The sequence below is a fragment of the Cavia porcellus genome, unplaced genomic scaffold, assembly GCF_034190915.1.
Source record: "Cavia porcellus strain 051 isolate PalLab524CR breed Dunkin Hartley unplaced genomic scaffold, mCavPor4.1 scaffold_1, whole genome shotgun sequence".
In the NCBI taxonomy this organism is placed as follows: Eukaryota; Metazoa; Chordata; class Mammalia; order Rodentia; family Caviidae; genus Cavia; species Cavia porcellus.
This window is the reverse complement of record NW_026947484.1, coordinates 83,939,200-83,953,944: the sequence shown is the minus strand read 5'-3', so window position 1 is coordinate 83,953,944 and position 14,745 is coordinate 83,939,200. Positions and strand designations below refer to the sequence as shown.

At 37.9% G+C, this 14,745-nt stretch overlaps 1 protein-coding gene across 33 annotated transcripts in view; it reads left to right on the top strand.

Moving 5' to 3' along the window:
- Ptprd (protein tyrosine phosphatase receptor type D) overlaps window positions 1-14,745 on the top strand; it is a 2,079,748-nt gene that overhangs the window by 2,019,608 nt on the left and 45,395 nt on the right. For all 33 annotated transcript variants that reach the window (XM_063251000.1, XM_063251078.1, XM_063251071.1 and 30 more), the window contains one exon: window positions 4,401-4,576. In XM_063251000.1, coding sequence (XP_063107070.1) covers window positions 4,401-4,576 — 176 coding nt within the window. The remainder of the gene's footprint in view (window positions 1-4,400; window positions 4,577-14,745) is intronic.

The following is a 14,745-nucleotide window of genomic DNA, read 5'->3' as shown; positions in this document are numbered from 1 at the left end:
TGTTCACTTCATCAAACCTTTATTAATATGAAAGGATTAGGTTTTACAATTCTAAGTATAACTAGCCCAAAACACAAAATCTTGGCCTCAGCCATACAAGTAACGTTTTTAAGTGCCACAAGAAATAACAACCCAATAACTGATGAAATACAAGATAATGAGTCATATAGGTATAACGTACAGTCAGCCTTAAATTTCTTAGTGTGAAATTAGAATAATTATTTATGATGTTGGAATTGTTTATGTAACTGTGGTTAATTGGAGAATACAACCTGAAACAACCCCTGCAAAATCATGAAGCCTACTGATGTTTACCCATGCAGCCACATTAGGAAAGGTGAAGTCTTTAGATTATGGGTGCTCCTCCTTGAACAGTGGTATTAAGATAATTGGCTCCAAGGGACAGTTCCTACAGCAGTCCAGTCTGTCCTAAGGTTTTACCTGTGATTAGTGGAAAAAAGACATCTTTGTCATGTTTCTGCTTTTTAATAACTCTTTCCCATATTGATATCAAATGACAAAAGCAACAAAAACCCAAGGCCAGCACTGTTACTAGAACATTGTAAGTTCTCCTTGACTCCAACAAACAAAAGCAATCAGCTAATGTATTACATTTCTGTATTACTTTGGTCTTATATTTTAAGTAGAGTTCCATCCATTGGGGCCCCAGATTAATTCAGTTAAGTCTCATACATTTCTCTTGGATTAGGAGTGAACTCTAATTACTGTTGCATTAGCAGATGCAAATCATCTTCGAGATAGGATAGGAAATTGAAAATTAAATAAACAAATGTTACCCCCCCCAAAAAAAAAACATAAAGGAAGTTTGGAGTTGCAGTCTCCCAGCAAGAATTTCTAAGGAAGCATTCCATGGCACCAAAGCACTTGGAAAGACAGCATATTGTGTATTTTCACACGATTGGTTGAAAACTCTTTCTAAATATGTTATATGGAAAACCAAGACCTCAACTGTTTGAAACAGACTGTTGTTTAAATTTTGTTTACAATTTGAGGTTAATATTTTTAGAATAAGAAGCCACCACTGTTTCAAAGATCTTCTCTCATTCATCTTTCTATACAGCTCATTATGTTGGGTAATGTAGATATAAGTGTCAGTAGACCATAGAGTGTCTGGATGACATAGTTGTCTCTCACATCTGTGCATTGCAAAGCACTAGAGGAGAGAACTTGCCTGAAAGGTCTTTCTATCAGTGTGAGTAAAGGAATTTGATGGAAAGATACTCTCATTTCGGGTGTTATCTACTCACAGACAACTGTTTAAATGGAAAAAGAATATTAGAATTATGTAGAATTAGCCTAATAATTCTTTGAGTTTTGACTTTTGGTTTTCAATTTTCTTCCTTTTGAAATCTCAAGTCCAAATTCCCAAACCATTTGATAATACAGTATTGATCCCAGGTGCTTACTCATATTTTTATCAGTATTGTGAAATATAATGATTTTCCAATACCAACCCATCCCCCCTCAAAAATTTTTATTATTCAATCTTAAGTCTTATATAAAAAAGTCATCCATAATCACTGATAAAAAATATGCAAAGAGGATTGGATTTCTGGTTCCTTCCTTTAGGGATAATTCTCATCACATTGCCTCTGTGTCCCCAGATGCATTTATTTTAGACACATTTGTTATACTTGATAAGGGAAGAACTGGCACGTTGCCCTGTTGATTCATTTTCCAAGTCATTTTATCCAGATTTCTCCATTCTGACGTGTTTTTTTTTTAAAGTTTCTCATATATTTTCAGTTGAGTGAGGCCCTTAGCAAGAATTCTTTGTATCTATTCTTTAATGCTGTTAACTGGTAAACTAAAATATGGAAAGTGGACTTTCCCTGTGTTATAAAACGGACTCATTCTTGGCCCAGAACCAAATCCTATAGACATGTGAGAGTTGTACACGTCCCAGCGGCTCTAACCAAAGTGTCTTATTTAAGCTGTCTTTTGAATCTACAGTAACTTGGTAGAGGGGAGGAATAAGATCTTTATCAACACAGAGCTGCCAGAACCCCAACTGCTTCTTGAGTAGCTGTAATAGATGAATAATGTTACGGCCAACTGTGCATTTCAGTTTTCGCCCAGAAAGCTTTGCCGTTAATGCTGGTGGTATTCCATTTCCATGTGTTCGTCTTGGAGCACAGTTGTTTCCATCTGACTCTCATTACTTTTCTTGAGAATATCAGTTTTAAAACTAGAATCTGAAAAGCAGTCAAAGTGATTGCAAGTGGCAATCAGTAAAGTATCACAATTTTTTAGTTTGGGCACATATGTTTCATTATAAAGAAAAATTTATTTTTCCATAATTCCAGGTCACGGTATTTTCCCAGAGCTGGGAGGATTGTGGATAAGTTCTAGTGCTTTCGGCTGTAACACACTGATATCCCTTGAGTACATCTTCCAGCCCAGAGATAGGCAACTCATTACTACCTTGGAGACTTGGTCCTTTTTCTTTAGAGTATTTCAAAATGCTTCAGTGTATCAGAGACAAAGCTCCTCTCTCTACAGTTGTAACCTTCAGAATGAAACCTTGGGACTCAGAGTAGATCTAAACCTGTCTTCTGATGTTTTCAGGTAGTGTGTATCCCCACTCCTTAGCTTTTCCTTTGCTGCTATAGTATATTTCACTTTCTTATTATGAAGCATTCACTCTTGAAAGATGCTTGAATTTTACTACTTCCCTTCTAAAAGTATTGTGCTAAAAAAACCTAAGATTTCATTCAGTTGTTTAAGGTACTACATTATGCATTGCATAATGATTAGATTCCTTGTGGAGGGTTGGTACAGGTACATAGCACGTCTTGAGTTTATTTCATCTACTTTCCTTTCTTTTCCTCCACCACCTCCTCCCATCTCCTGATCCCCTTCCCATTTGAACAAACTCTACCTCCTTGCTTGCTATAATCATTTATTTAGCTTTTTATTTATAATTTGGGCTTCTCGTATAAGAAAAAACCAGTGATATTTAAGCTTATGTGTCTGATTTATATCACTTAACATTATGGTGTCAAGATGCATCTATTTCCTGCAAATAACTCAAATTTATGTTTCTTATGACAGAGTAGTACTCTACTGTACATAACTACTACATTTTCTTTATCTGTTCATCAATTTAGCTATCAGGAATTATACTGCTAATATCCAAAAAATATAGCTCTGCTATCTATTAAACATTCTAACTCAGCAAATTATTCCTTTTGTTATGAGTGGTAGCAAAAGTAAATACAAGCACATGGCATGATGGTCAAAAACAACAATAGTCAAGTTAAACCAAAATTAGTGTACAATTCTAACCTGGAATAGTACTTGGAAGGGTTTCCAGGGAATCTGGAGGGCACAGTGTACTCCAGGAAGAATTCTATGGAGGCTGCATATTTTAGGGTAAGTAGCAGACAAGGCGAGTTTAGGCTGTAAGTGGGAGAGCCATATTTTCTAAACAATCAAAGCAAGTCAGTGTCTAGAGATGAAGTGAGTGGAGTGAAATGAGACTAGAGACATACAGAGTTTTGTTTGAAGACCAAGAGTTTTGATTTTATTTTTTAAGTAAGAGGGAACCCACTGTTGGTTCTGAAGAAGTTATAGTATTTGAAACTTGTTCTCATGCTTTGATATACATATCAGACTTACTCTTACGCTCATTAGAACAGACTCGTGAGGTCCAAATTAGAGGTGTTATGGTCAATTAAGAGAACATTGGCATCTCAGAGCAGGTTCTTATGCTCCTTATGTCAGTCGCGTGAGGTTTAAAGCAAGAAGCAAGACTTTCCAGAAGTCATGTCACAGACACAGCAGACAGACTGCTGTGACTGATTCCAGTTTCTCCATCGTGGTGAACTTGGCTGAGGTGTGTGTTCCTCTAGTCTCCAAGGCAGTCATGACAGGATTTACTCACATTGTGAAGATCAGAGAATTGATAGTTCATTTGCAGCAAATGGTTTGTTATTCTGACAGGATCCACCTTATATTTTTCAGACTCAGGAATTCTTTCTTTTTTTAGATTTTTGTTGGATAGTGGGGATTAATATGCGGGAGGCATGTGAGCAGATTATTTATTGTGCTTATGAACTATTTTTTTGCTGGGGTATCAAAGAAAGCAGAGAACCTGTGAGAGAAAAGGCATTGTGTGGACCATCTGTTACATTTCTCTTTCTTTTGTGATCCATTTTGTCATGTTAGAAATACTTGATACTTGAAGTAATGCATTTTTTAAAGAAATATGGTCACAATAGGATCTGTTTCTAATCTTACTTAAAACCCAAACTTGAATAATTGTGCCTCCTCTACCATAATGTGGGATGGTAATATAGCATTGACACTGGGTTGTATCCAGGCTCTGGTCACTTGGGATCTGCTCACCTAGTTCAATCACACTCCTTGTTTTACAGGAATCCCGGGAAGTGACTATGTGAATGCCAACTACATAGATGGCTATCGGAAACAAAACGCCTATATTGCAACACAGGGATCTCTTCCTGAGACTTTTGGGGACTTTTGGAGAATGATATGGGAGCAACGGAGTGCCACAGTTGTCATGATGACAAAACTAGAAGAAAGATCCAGGGTAAGGGGCAGCATCCACCACTCCGGTCTTCCTTCAGAGTCACCGTGTTGTGTTTTATTGTAGTCACAATCCAATCTTTCCCTAAGGTTAACTTTTTCTGACAGGTATTAATTTATGAATGAGCATCAACAACTCTGATAAGATCATTCTTTAAAATTGTGGAGCTCTTTTTAAAATAGTTTCTCCTAGGTTAGGATGTTATGATTGCTGGGGGATGGGGGCAGCATTCTAGGACATGTACAGTTCATTTAAAGAATATAAATGTCCACTTGAATCTATTCCTAAACTTACATTGAACAAGAAACCACAGGTTTCTGGGAGAATATCACCAGTGTGTACTTCCTAGAACGTTCAGCCTTTTGTGTCTCACAATCTATAGGGTAAGATCTAAGTGCTATAAAAGAGGCTCTTACTTAAATTATTCAATTTAACATAAGTTAATTCAGAGCAGCATGGAAAATGATGTGGCTTAACACAAAGCTGAGAAAACACATAAGTACATAGAGGGTGTTTTGCTAGTTTAGACATCTCCAAAGTGAATAGATTTTAATAACAAGTCATTGCTTGTTAACATCCAAGAAAGGAGGTTTATTCATCTTATGGGCCCAATATTTTGGTGTATGACACATTAGTTAAATGCTATTGATTTGGAAAATGAAAACTTAATTTGTATGTACTGTGCCATATTCCCCACTGCATGTGCAAATTTTGTAACCATCTGAAGAAAATCTTCAACCTGAGATTTTAATGAAGGGATATCTGAAAAAGATATAGTACATATGCTCACTGATAAGTGGGGATATTCACAGTTGAGATCAGCTGAGAGGTCTCTTTTACCTGGTCAGTTAAAGAGAATAATTAGAGCCAAAGCCGGATCCCCTACTTAACTTGAGAGAGGGTAAATGTTCTTCTAAGCTCAAACATCGCCATTTTTCTTAGGCAAGGTGTGTATAAAGGGGAAGAGTTAAAGGTGCTCAGGGCATTAATAAAAGTCGTATATTAAAAATACTGCAACTGTTATTAAAGTTAAAAATCAAAAGTTAGGGTACACAGCTGTTCTAGTAAACTTTTAAAGCAATGACATCATTTCAAAACATCCAAATTTCTTAGATATGTTAAAATTTTGTCCGAAAAGAAGCTTCATAAAAGTAACTGTGACTGAAACCAGGTATTTGTCTCTAACTTTACATGCAAACCCCAATCAATGGTTATAAATAGGTTCCTTACTGATTTGTGCTTAGGACAACCACTATATTTAAGCAGTTTAAGAGCAACCTCTAAGCCAAATGACACTTGTATGTAGCAGATTACATGTGTGTCTAACCTATATTCCGTGCCCTGATATATTGCTAAAGCCCTATGAGATAAAAGCTGATATGATTTCTACTTTATATGTGAATAAACCAATACCCAAACAAACCAGCAAAGGTCATCCAAGGTCATTTTCTTGCCAAGGTCAGAGATAGGAATTGAAGACAGACGTTCTGGCTCTGGAACACACGTGCTTACCTATCAGGCCATACTGCCTTGTAGCAGGCCTCCGAAGCTGAGACAGCTGAACTATTATATTACAGCATGCATGTAAATCCAACTTACCCTGTCTGTTCTTCCTGGAGATACCAGCTGGTAACAAGCAGTCCTTTGCCAAAGCTGTTTTCAGTAAAATACACATTTTATCTTGACACTGCAGGCCTTCATTAAACTGTGCACAGAAATTTGTTTTGAAATAACCAAATGAAATTCTGTCCCCTTTTCTCCCTAATTGCTTCTAATAATAAAGTTAGTTCTAACTGGCTCCACCGTCACTGCCTCATCTGATGGTAATGAGCAGTTCTTGGCGGAAGGCACTGTGACTTAAATACCTGTAGTTTATCTTTCTGTTGCAGGCTACCTTTCCCCCACCCCTCAGACAGAGGGACTTATTTGGAAGTTACTAAATGAACCTTTGTTTGCTCCCTTCATTAATTACTCTTTGCTCTTGCAAGCTCCCTTTCTCCTATGTTAAATGGCCTAAAGACACCAATTAAAATGCTGTCTTATAACTTTTATTCTGTGCTGGCTCAACCTATACCTAAACTTGCAGTGACCTGCGTAAGTCAGTAGGCATTTGAGGAATCCCAGTCATTATCAGTGTGACCATACAAGTGAGTCCTGACACCCAACACCTGAAAACCCTTTGTTTTCAATCAAGAACACTTGGGAACAAGTATCCAGCTGTAAGAGCCTCTTCTTCCTCATATCCTCCATATCTGACCCTTCTCCTGCCCAGTTGTTCTTTTACATAAAGTAGCAAGAAGAAAAAGAATGGTGTTTCTGGATTCTCAAAGAACTTAGGTTGAATTTCACTGTAAAAGCAATGTTATGAATAGTGGCTAGTTGTTACTGAAATGTATAATCTCATGTTGTAGAAACATTATGGGTTCTGAGGACTGATCTGTGAAGTCAAGTGAATTCTCAATTCCTAGCAGCCAGCTTCACAGCAGACACTTGAAATAGCGTGTTTCCACTTAGGAACTTCCTTGAGTCACCCCATAAAGGCAGTTGGTCCGGTTACCATAGTATAAAGTCATCTCTGCAAGGGCTAATGCCTGAAATTTCATTACTTGGATTTAAGACTATGTTTTTCAGAATAAACTGTCTTCCCATGTTAACACTTCTATAAGCCAGAAGTATGCAGTAATTCCTGTTGAGTGTGGATTTGGCATGATGAAAAGAGGAGAGGAAAGAGAAGATAGCATGGTGTTATAAAGGACTGCATGGGATCACTGTTGTGAATGAGGATTATCAATCAGGAACAAGCAGAGTTCCAAAGGGGAGTGCTTTACCGTCCAGTGTCTTGGCTCAGATCTCATCTCCAGCCCTGACTAACTGCTTGATGGCACATGTATTACTCCCTCTGTGTCTTATTTCTGCTTTGGGCAACATGTGGAAATATCTGTGTGGATATTACCTGAAATGAAGACTGGCACGGTGGTTCCATGAGTCTCAGCTATTATTGCTCAGTTAAAAGGTTGGTGGCTGAGCCATTATATTAGTTTCCCTTAAAGCTGGCCTCTAAGTAACTCAGTTTAGTCCCCGTATGAAATGAACTTGTTTTGCTGTGATTAACAGTGAACCCTGCTCAATCTCACAGAGCCATTTCACATGATTAATTCTGCTCATTGTTCCCACTGTCACATACCTGTGCAATAGTGGAGTTCAGACCTTGAGATACTTTTGTACTTGGCTTCTCCAAGATACAGTCTCAAGAATGTAGATTTGGCACAGGGAACTTGATAATCGGTCTGCTAATAGAACAAAATGATATTCTGGCAGCTATTGTAACCATATCTTGAAATAATATATAGAAGAGTCATGAGTTATGGAGACACAGTTTACATAGAGAAACAACTATTGTCCCTAAAGGTAACATATTTTTGATACACATTTCCTTTGGGTTAAGTTTTACATTCCCTCCCCACTCCCTTTTCTAATTGCTTAATCAATTGACTGATTGATTGGGGTACTAGGGATTGAACCCAGATCTTCCTGCTGAGCTACATCCACAGCCCTTTTAAAATTTTGTTTTCTATTCTGTTTGTTTGTTCACTTTAAGACAGGCTCTTGGAAAGTAAGTTGCCCAGGCTGATCTTAAACTTTTAACTGTCTGCTTTGATCTCCCAAAGTGTTGGACTGACAGACATGTACCACCTCGCTGAATCTCATGTCTTCATTATTTTTTCTCTTTCTTTTGTGAGATAAGGTCTTGCTAAATTACCCAGACTAGGCTTGAATTTATAATCCTCTGCCTCAGCCTCCTAGAGTTCTAGAATTAAGGTATGTATCACTGTGCCCTGCATCTGTTTTAGGACGCTAGGAAATTCTGTTACCACCAGGCTCATGTTTTCAGGCTGTTTTGTCTGGGTTTCATTCACTCACTGGCTTGAGGTTTGTCAGCAGTACTTGTAACTTTCCTTGAGTCAGAAGAGCTCCAAGACAAAAGGCTGCTGGGTTCAACCACAGTGCTAGAAATTTGACTGGTCTCTTTCTAGATAAGTGACAATTCCAAGCATTTCAGTGGCCAAAGAAGCCTCTACCCAGGATGAGTCTAATTTAGGACTTATATTGTTCATTTGAAAACAAGTTCTTTGATTTTTCGAATGCTGTCACTCTACCTCAATTATGGCCTTGAGAGAATCCTCAGCTGCACGTTTGGGGTAGTATCTTATGAAACTGTTTTCACTTATATACATTCAGGTTGCCTGAAGAGAAAATTATTAAGATGAATATTTCCTGAGTTTCATTAGACTATATAAAGAAACAAAATAAGTCTAAGAGCTGGAGGTTGTGAAGGTAAAGCATGACCGTTCCCCGAAACACAGAGATCAATGCAAAACTTTGCAGAATGTACTGTGTGATATAAAATACTGTTAGTGGGTTTCACCCCACAGTTTCCACGTGTATTGCCAAATCTTCTCAAGTTTTGCGGAGTTCATTGATTTTCTAGCAAGTCATTCTGGTGCCCTGAATGTGGTCTCTAATTGTTTCCATGTTTCATAACATGCCAATAAGTACATGAATTGGTCTGGGCAACCACATGGAGGGAAGAAAAAGTTTGGAAAAAATGAAACACTGGCAGGAAAGCAAGATGTATACAGCTGGGATTTCCACTCAAAGGATGCTATTTGTGAGTAACTTGAGTATGTAGTTGGCAGCTTCCCTTGAAGAATTATAGTCTCCAAGGTAGGACTGGCCAAGGTGATTCCTGGTCTAAGGAGCTCCATTACTTTTTTCTTTCCCTTTCATCTATATGCTTTTGGCTATTTCTCTTCTACTTTGTTTCCCATCTGGACATACACAACACAGAGGGAATGTGGAAGGCTCCTCTTGCCAAATCCTGGAGCACCTTTGATGGGTTGTTTAGATGCTGAAATGGCTTAAACAGGGTTAGGAGGGGAGTGTCATTCATTTGTCCTCAACAGCCTGCCTTTATTCCCTGCTGATAGTTGAGACTGTTTTTACTTACACAATCTTTCAAGTTTTGTGGTGAGGATTTACTTAAAGAACTATAATTATAGCTTGACTTGATTCTGTAAACATAGATGTTGAGGAGAAAATTATTGACACTCAACATGCACGTGATTTGAATTGTCACGCAGTGTAGGCCACGCCTAGTTTTGAAAACGTCAGGATAGAGGTGAGAAATTCTGTTCTTAGTTTGCAAGCTATCTGAATTCCATGTTCCATTCCTAAAGAAAAAATCACTCAAACTAGTGGATGGCATTCATTACTGAAGCAGATCAAATGTTTGGTGCATCACAACAGTGGTTGTTTCTTGGGCCAGAAAATAAGAAGACGTACACTACTGAGTTTTATTGTTTGTGCTAATAAGTAGAGATTAGACACTGTCAAGGCCAAAGAAACTGGACCGGTATTTCTTTACTGTGTTAATTATATAAGGGAATTGGGATCCCAAGAATTGACTTTTGGCCGGTAGAACACTACTGGCCCAATGACCACTTACCTCTGTAGTCCTTGAATGTCCTTTTTGTAAATTTTCCCCATTAGAGAGGCAGGATGAGATGGAAACACATTCACATTTTGTTCTGTGGCCAAGAGAGCAATTTTGAGCAAGAAACTGCAACCAAGGAGATTCTGGTCAAACAGTTTCTTCTTTTTCTATACAATAAATCTTGAAGTGCTTTTCAGATTGTGAGGTCTTGTTGGGTTAAAATTTGACAGAACTGTGTGGAAGCACATAAATGGCACTCAGTTATTGTTTTCATTGTTATTGGTTTTGGAAAGCCCAGCCTTGGCCAGTGGCAGACTAATTCTTGGCCTCTCTGGTTTGTCAAGGTTCGGTAAGTTTAATGGAGAGCAAATGCTTTCCAAATGCCAGGTCTGTGTCCTTTTCCAAATAGAACTGGAAGTGCCGAAGGCCTTGAACATTTAATTTTTCAAACTGCATCCTAAAGCCCTGCCTATCTAGGGCAATAGAACTGCTTTTTCCTTAAGCAACTTTAGGAACAGCAGCGCAAACATTGCCTTTGGAGTCTCCATGATGTATGGATTGTTTTGAAAATGTGGATACTTAATGTAAATAGGACACTGGCAACAAAAAGAGTGATGCTCATGTTGGCAACCAAAAGGATGCTTGGGTCCTTATCTAGCAAGCTCCACGCACTCGGTTTTTCTTTGCCAGCAACAGTGTCAGAGACAAGAGCAAAAATCCCACCAGCTTCTTGTTGTTTGTTAGCTTTTTGGATTTTCAACCTTCTTTCCCTTTTCAGACTTCTCTGTTTAGAATGGGAGCCTACAGATTCTAGCCACAGACATTCTTATTAGAGAGACATGGTAACCTAAGGAAAAGCTGGGCCAGAGGGGGAGACACAATTTTGTTCCCAATGACTTTGTGCAAAAGCCTTCTCATTCTGTACATACCTGCCTGTAGATCTCCTACAGGGTTGGATTAGGTTACTTTTAAGGTTCTGAGAAGTGTGAAGTATTCTCTGTGCTTTCCAGTGTTTAGCATCCAGTTGATGCATGTTTTCCTTTGTCCTCTATCAATAAAATTTCAGACAAGGAAGATGTTTGGTTGAAATGCACTGTTGAGTTGTACTGGTAGTTAGATTTTCAGAATATGTGTTTTTATAACTGGCTGGTATATGGAAATTATCTTTGCACTGATACAGTAACTCACATAATAATACTGCTCTTAACAATGGTTGGCTAGGTCAAGGGAAGCCTTTTGGCAGACCAGGCAGAACAGAGATAGCTGTAGAGCTAGTCAGGATATCCAGCTTCCGCTCTGAAGTTACTATGTATGGGGTAAATACTCAACCTATATGTGAAAAGCTGATATCCACACACTACCTGGCCACTGAAAAGAAGCACCTTGTCTGGATATAACTCAGTGCCAAAACTTGAAACATATGCTTAGCATTTTAATGGGGAAGTTATTCAAAAAGTTCAGGACAGCTTTCTATGTCAAGTTCTACTGGAACATCAAACATAAAATATATTTTTTAAAATTGATAACAGATTAGGAAAGTTTAAAATAGTTCAATGAAAGCAAACTTATACAAGTTGGATTATTTAGAAAATAATATTTTTCAGCTTTACAGTTGCATGGGTGAATAGCCATGACTTCATTGGTGGTCGGATGCTTTTCATATCACACACATTTCAGTTATTTGGTTGCTTCCTGATCCTCCACTGATTAGTAGTCAGTAAAAATAAAATGAAACAAGGAAATATACAAACCAGCCTGTTTTACCCTTTGGGAATAGATTTGGCCAAATATCATTAGTTGAGTGCAGAGAATAATAATATTGCTAAAAAAGACTAAAGTCATTGAGATGATCTCTGGTCTTACTGTGGAAAATTAGATATTAAATCAGGCCTTAAAAACTTCCAGAAGTTAATATAACTCATAGAAATTAGCTTTCTTTTATTACAGTGCCCCTTATTAAATGACCATTGATAAACGGGTACCAGTAGAACTGGGCTGGATTGTCTAGTGTTAACATACTTACCCATTCCTCACAGAATCCTGAGTCTTTAACAGCTCTGCCCAAACTTAGTAAATTTAGTATGAATTTATATTTATTTTTAGCAATAGTTACAGTGTCTCACGTATTGTTTATTTCCTATCTGAAGCCCTGTTTGGCTACATAACCTGACTGTGGGCAGGCTTTTCACAGTGCCATGTAGTAATACATCCGTATAAGTGATGTTAGAATTCTTCAGGGGTTTAAGTTTGTTACAACTGGAATTCTGGTGCTTTACTATGCTCAGTATGTCTTTGGTAAATTGAAATAAGATGGTTTTGCTTTCAGAAATTTAAACTGTTTCAGGAAGTTTTTAAAAAAGCCAATCTAGACCACAATATAATGGACTACAACGATGACCATCTTTGTTAAGTGTGTAAAATGTGCCAAGTACTTCTGAGCTAAACCATATGGAGTAAAGAATGAGAGCGTGTGAGAGCACAGTGAGCAGTCCTGTTGGATGATGACCTATACACTATGCCTATGACAAGCTCTTCTCTTAAATATATGTTTTATCATTCCACTAACTGAACTTAGTTAATTCCATAGCATGTGTTTAGTAGTAGCCAACTGATTCTTTGCATAATTTTAGAAAAGTGAAACTTCTGTCTGAGACTTATCATTCTCCAATTGTAGAAAGAAACATTTCTCTCAAATTTAGCTCCTATTTAAACCATCTCCTTCAGTTTAGCCCTCAAGTAGTTCCTGGATGATGATTTCTAAGCAGTACTGGGTAAAGGTTCTGCTGCCACCCTTTCCCATACTAGGATCTGACACATTTTCTTCTCACAGCAGGAGGGAGCCCAGGGAGGTAAAAGGAATTTCTTTGGAAGTTTATGCTGCCTCCTTGAAGAAGCAGGTGTGGCCTGCCTAACTGGACCTTCTCCTTGAGCTTGAGGGATTAAGCCAGGACCTTTCACCTTAATATCCCCACAGCTGCTAACCTCTTGGCTTGCTTGCACCTATACTGTCCTGAATCAAAAGCTGCTGAAATTAGGGGCTAAGGATTTAGCTCAGCAGCAAAAGCACCTGCCTTGCAAGTGAGTGGTCGTGAGTTTGATCCCCAGTTCTGATAAAAACATGAAAATAAATAAAAATTAAAATTAAAAAAATCTACTGAAATTAGTAACATTCTCCTATTTTGCATATTTATATTACCAAAAAAATCTGACAATGAGTAATACCTCGCCCCTGTTGAATTCTGTTCGAAAAGGACATCCCAACATTATTGTCTGACCTTGCCATGAATGTGAGATGCCAGAGATGTTGTTCCCATTTTTCAGGTGAGGCAACACTGCTTTGATCCTGGAAACAGAAAAGCAGCTGTGATCATACACGAGACTGTGCCTGACTTTCCTTGAATCAGTCCTGAGATTTCTTTTAGTCACCATAAAATTTAGAAATGACAAAAACAAAGGCACAGATCAGTATTTGTATTTAGTAGCTGCTGCTGCTGCTTTTGGTTTCTGACACACACAAAGGGAGCACACTCCTGCTCTGTCACACCCAGTGTTTGGCATGAAGCCTTGCAGATAGTAACTCTAGGAATACTGAGATTTTTCTTTCAGTGTATCCAGGGGAGATGAGCTTTTATCAAAGTAAAACATTTCAAGAGAGGAAAATAGAACTAGTTCATTTACATTACTATTTAGAAAAACAATCATTTCTATTGTTCTGTCCTTTTTTCACTACCTTTTACACCCATTCTCTAATATTGAAATCAGAAATTATTTGTATAGCGTGTGTCTAAAAATGGAATCTTAAAGAATATTTGCCAGTAAAGATAAGGTCTGAAATTTCACTCTGAAATCAGATGAACTTGTGCAGGCTACTTGGAGAATGGAGCTGAGACAGGAAATGCCAAGGGGCTGACTGGCGAGGGGAGGAGTATGTACACATCACCCTCCAGTTAAGCACAGGGGAAGCGTCTAATCCCACTGCAGAGTCCCTGTGCATGTCCGTGTGTGTGGGACGATTTATGTTCATGAGCTCCCTTTGAAAAATATTTCCTGAGTGAAATGGCACTGTTTAAATATACCTACTTTAAAGTTTGCTCCCAGTTTAGTTTAGTTTTAAATATTTCAAAACAGTTCCTTTGGAAAAAAGAATAAAATTGAATACATTATTTACACTGAGTACAGAAACAATTTGCTTTCTCCTTTTGGCTAGAACGTTTCTAGCATTTACTCCCTGTACTAAGATGATACAAACGACAGTCTCAAACTTATTACCGGAAGTATGAACATAGTGTTGTTCGTTTGATTTTAGTTTTTTCTGTACTTTGTGGATGGGGCAGATTTCTAGAGAGTCATTAAATTGAGTGATTTTTCTAACAGTTATATAAAGGCTGAATTCCCGTTCCTCATCTCCTATATCTTACTTCACTAAAAAGTCTGAATATAACCTCTGAAATACAACTTACTGAATTTGGTTCAGTACACTGAACTGACCTTAGAGATGATTTTGTTGCGTTACTGTGATGTTTTTGTGTATTTCATAGTGATACTTGTTCTCATGGGATTTTATCAATTATGTTTGATTCATAGAGTTGCTGTCCAGCAAAAACTGTCGATCAATCAATCAATTACCATTTTCTCTTGAGTCTTTAACACATTGTTAGTATCTTCTTTCTTGAAAATT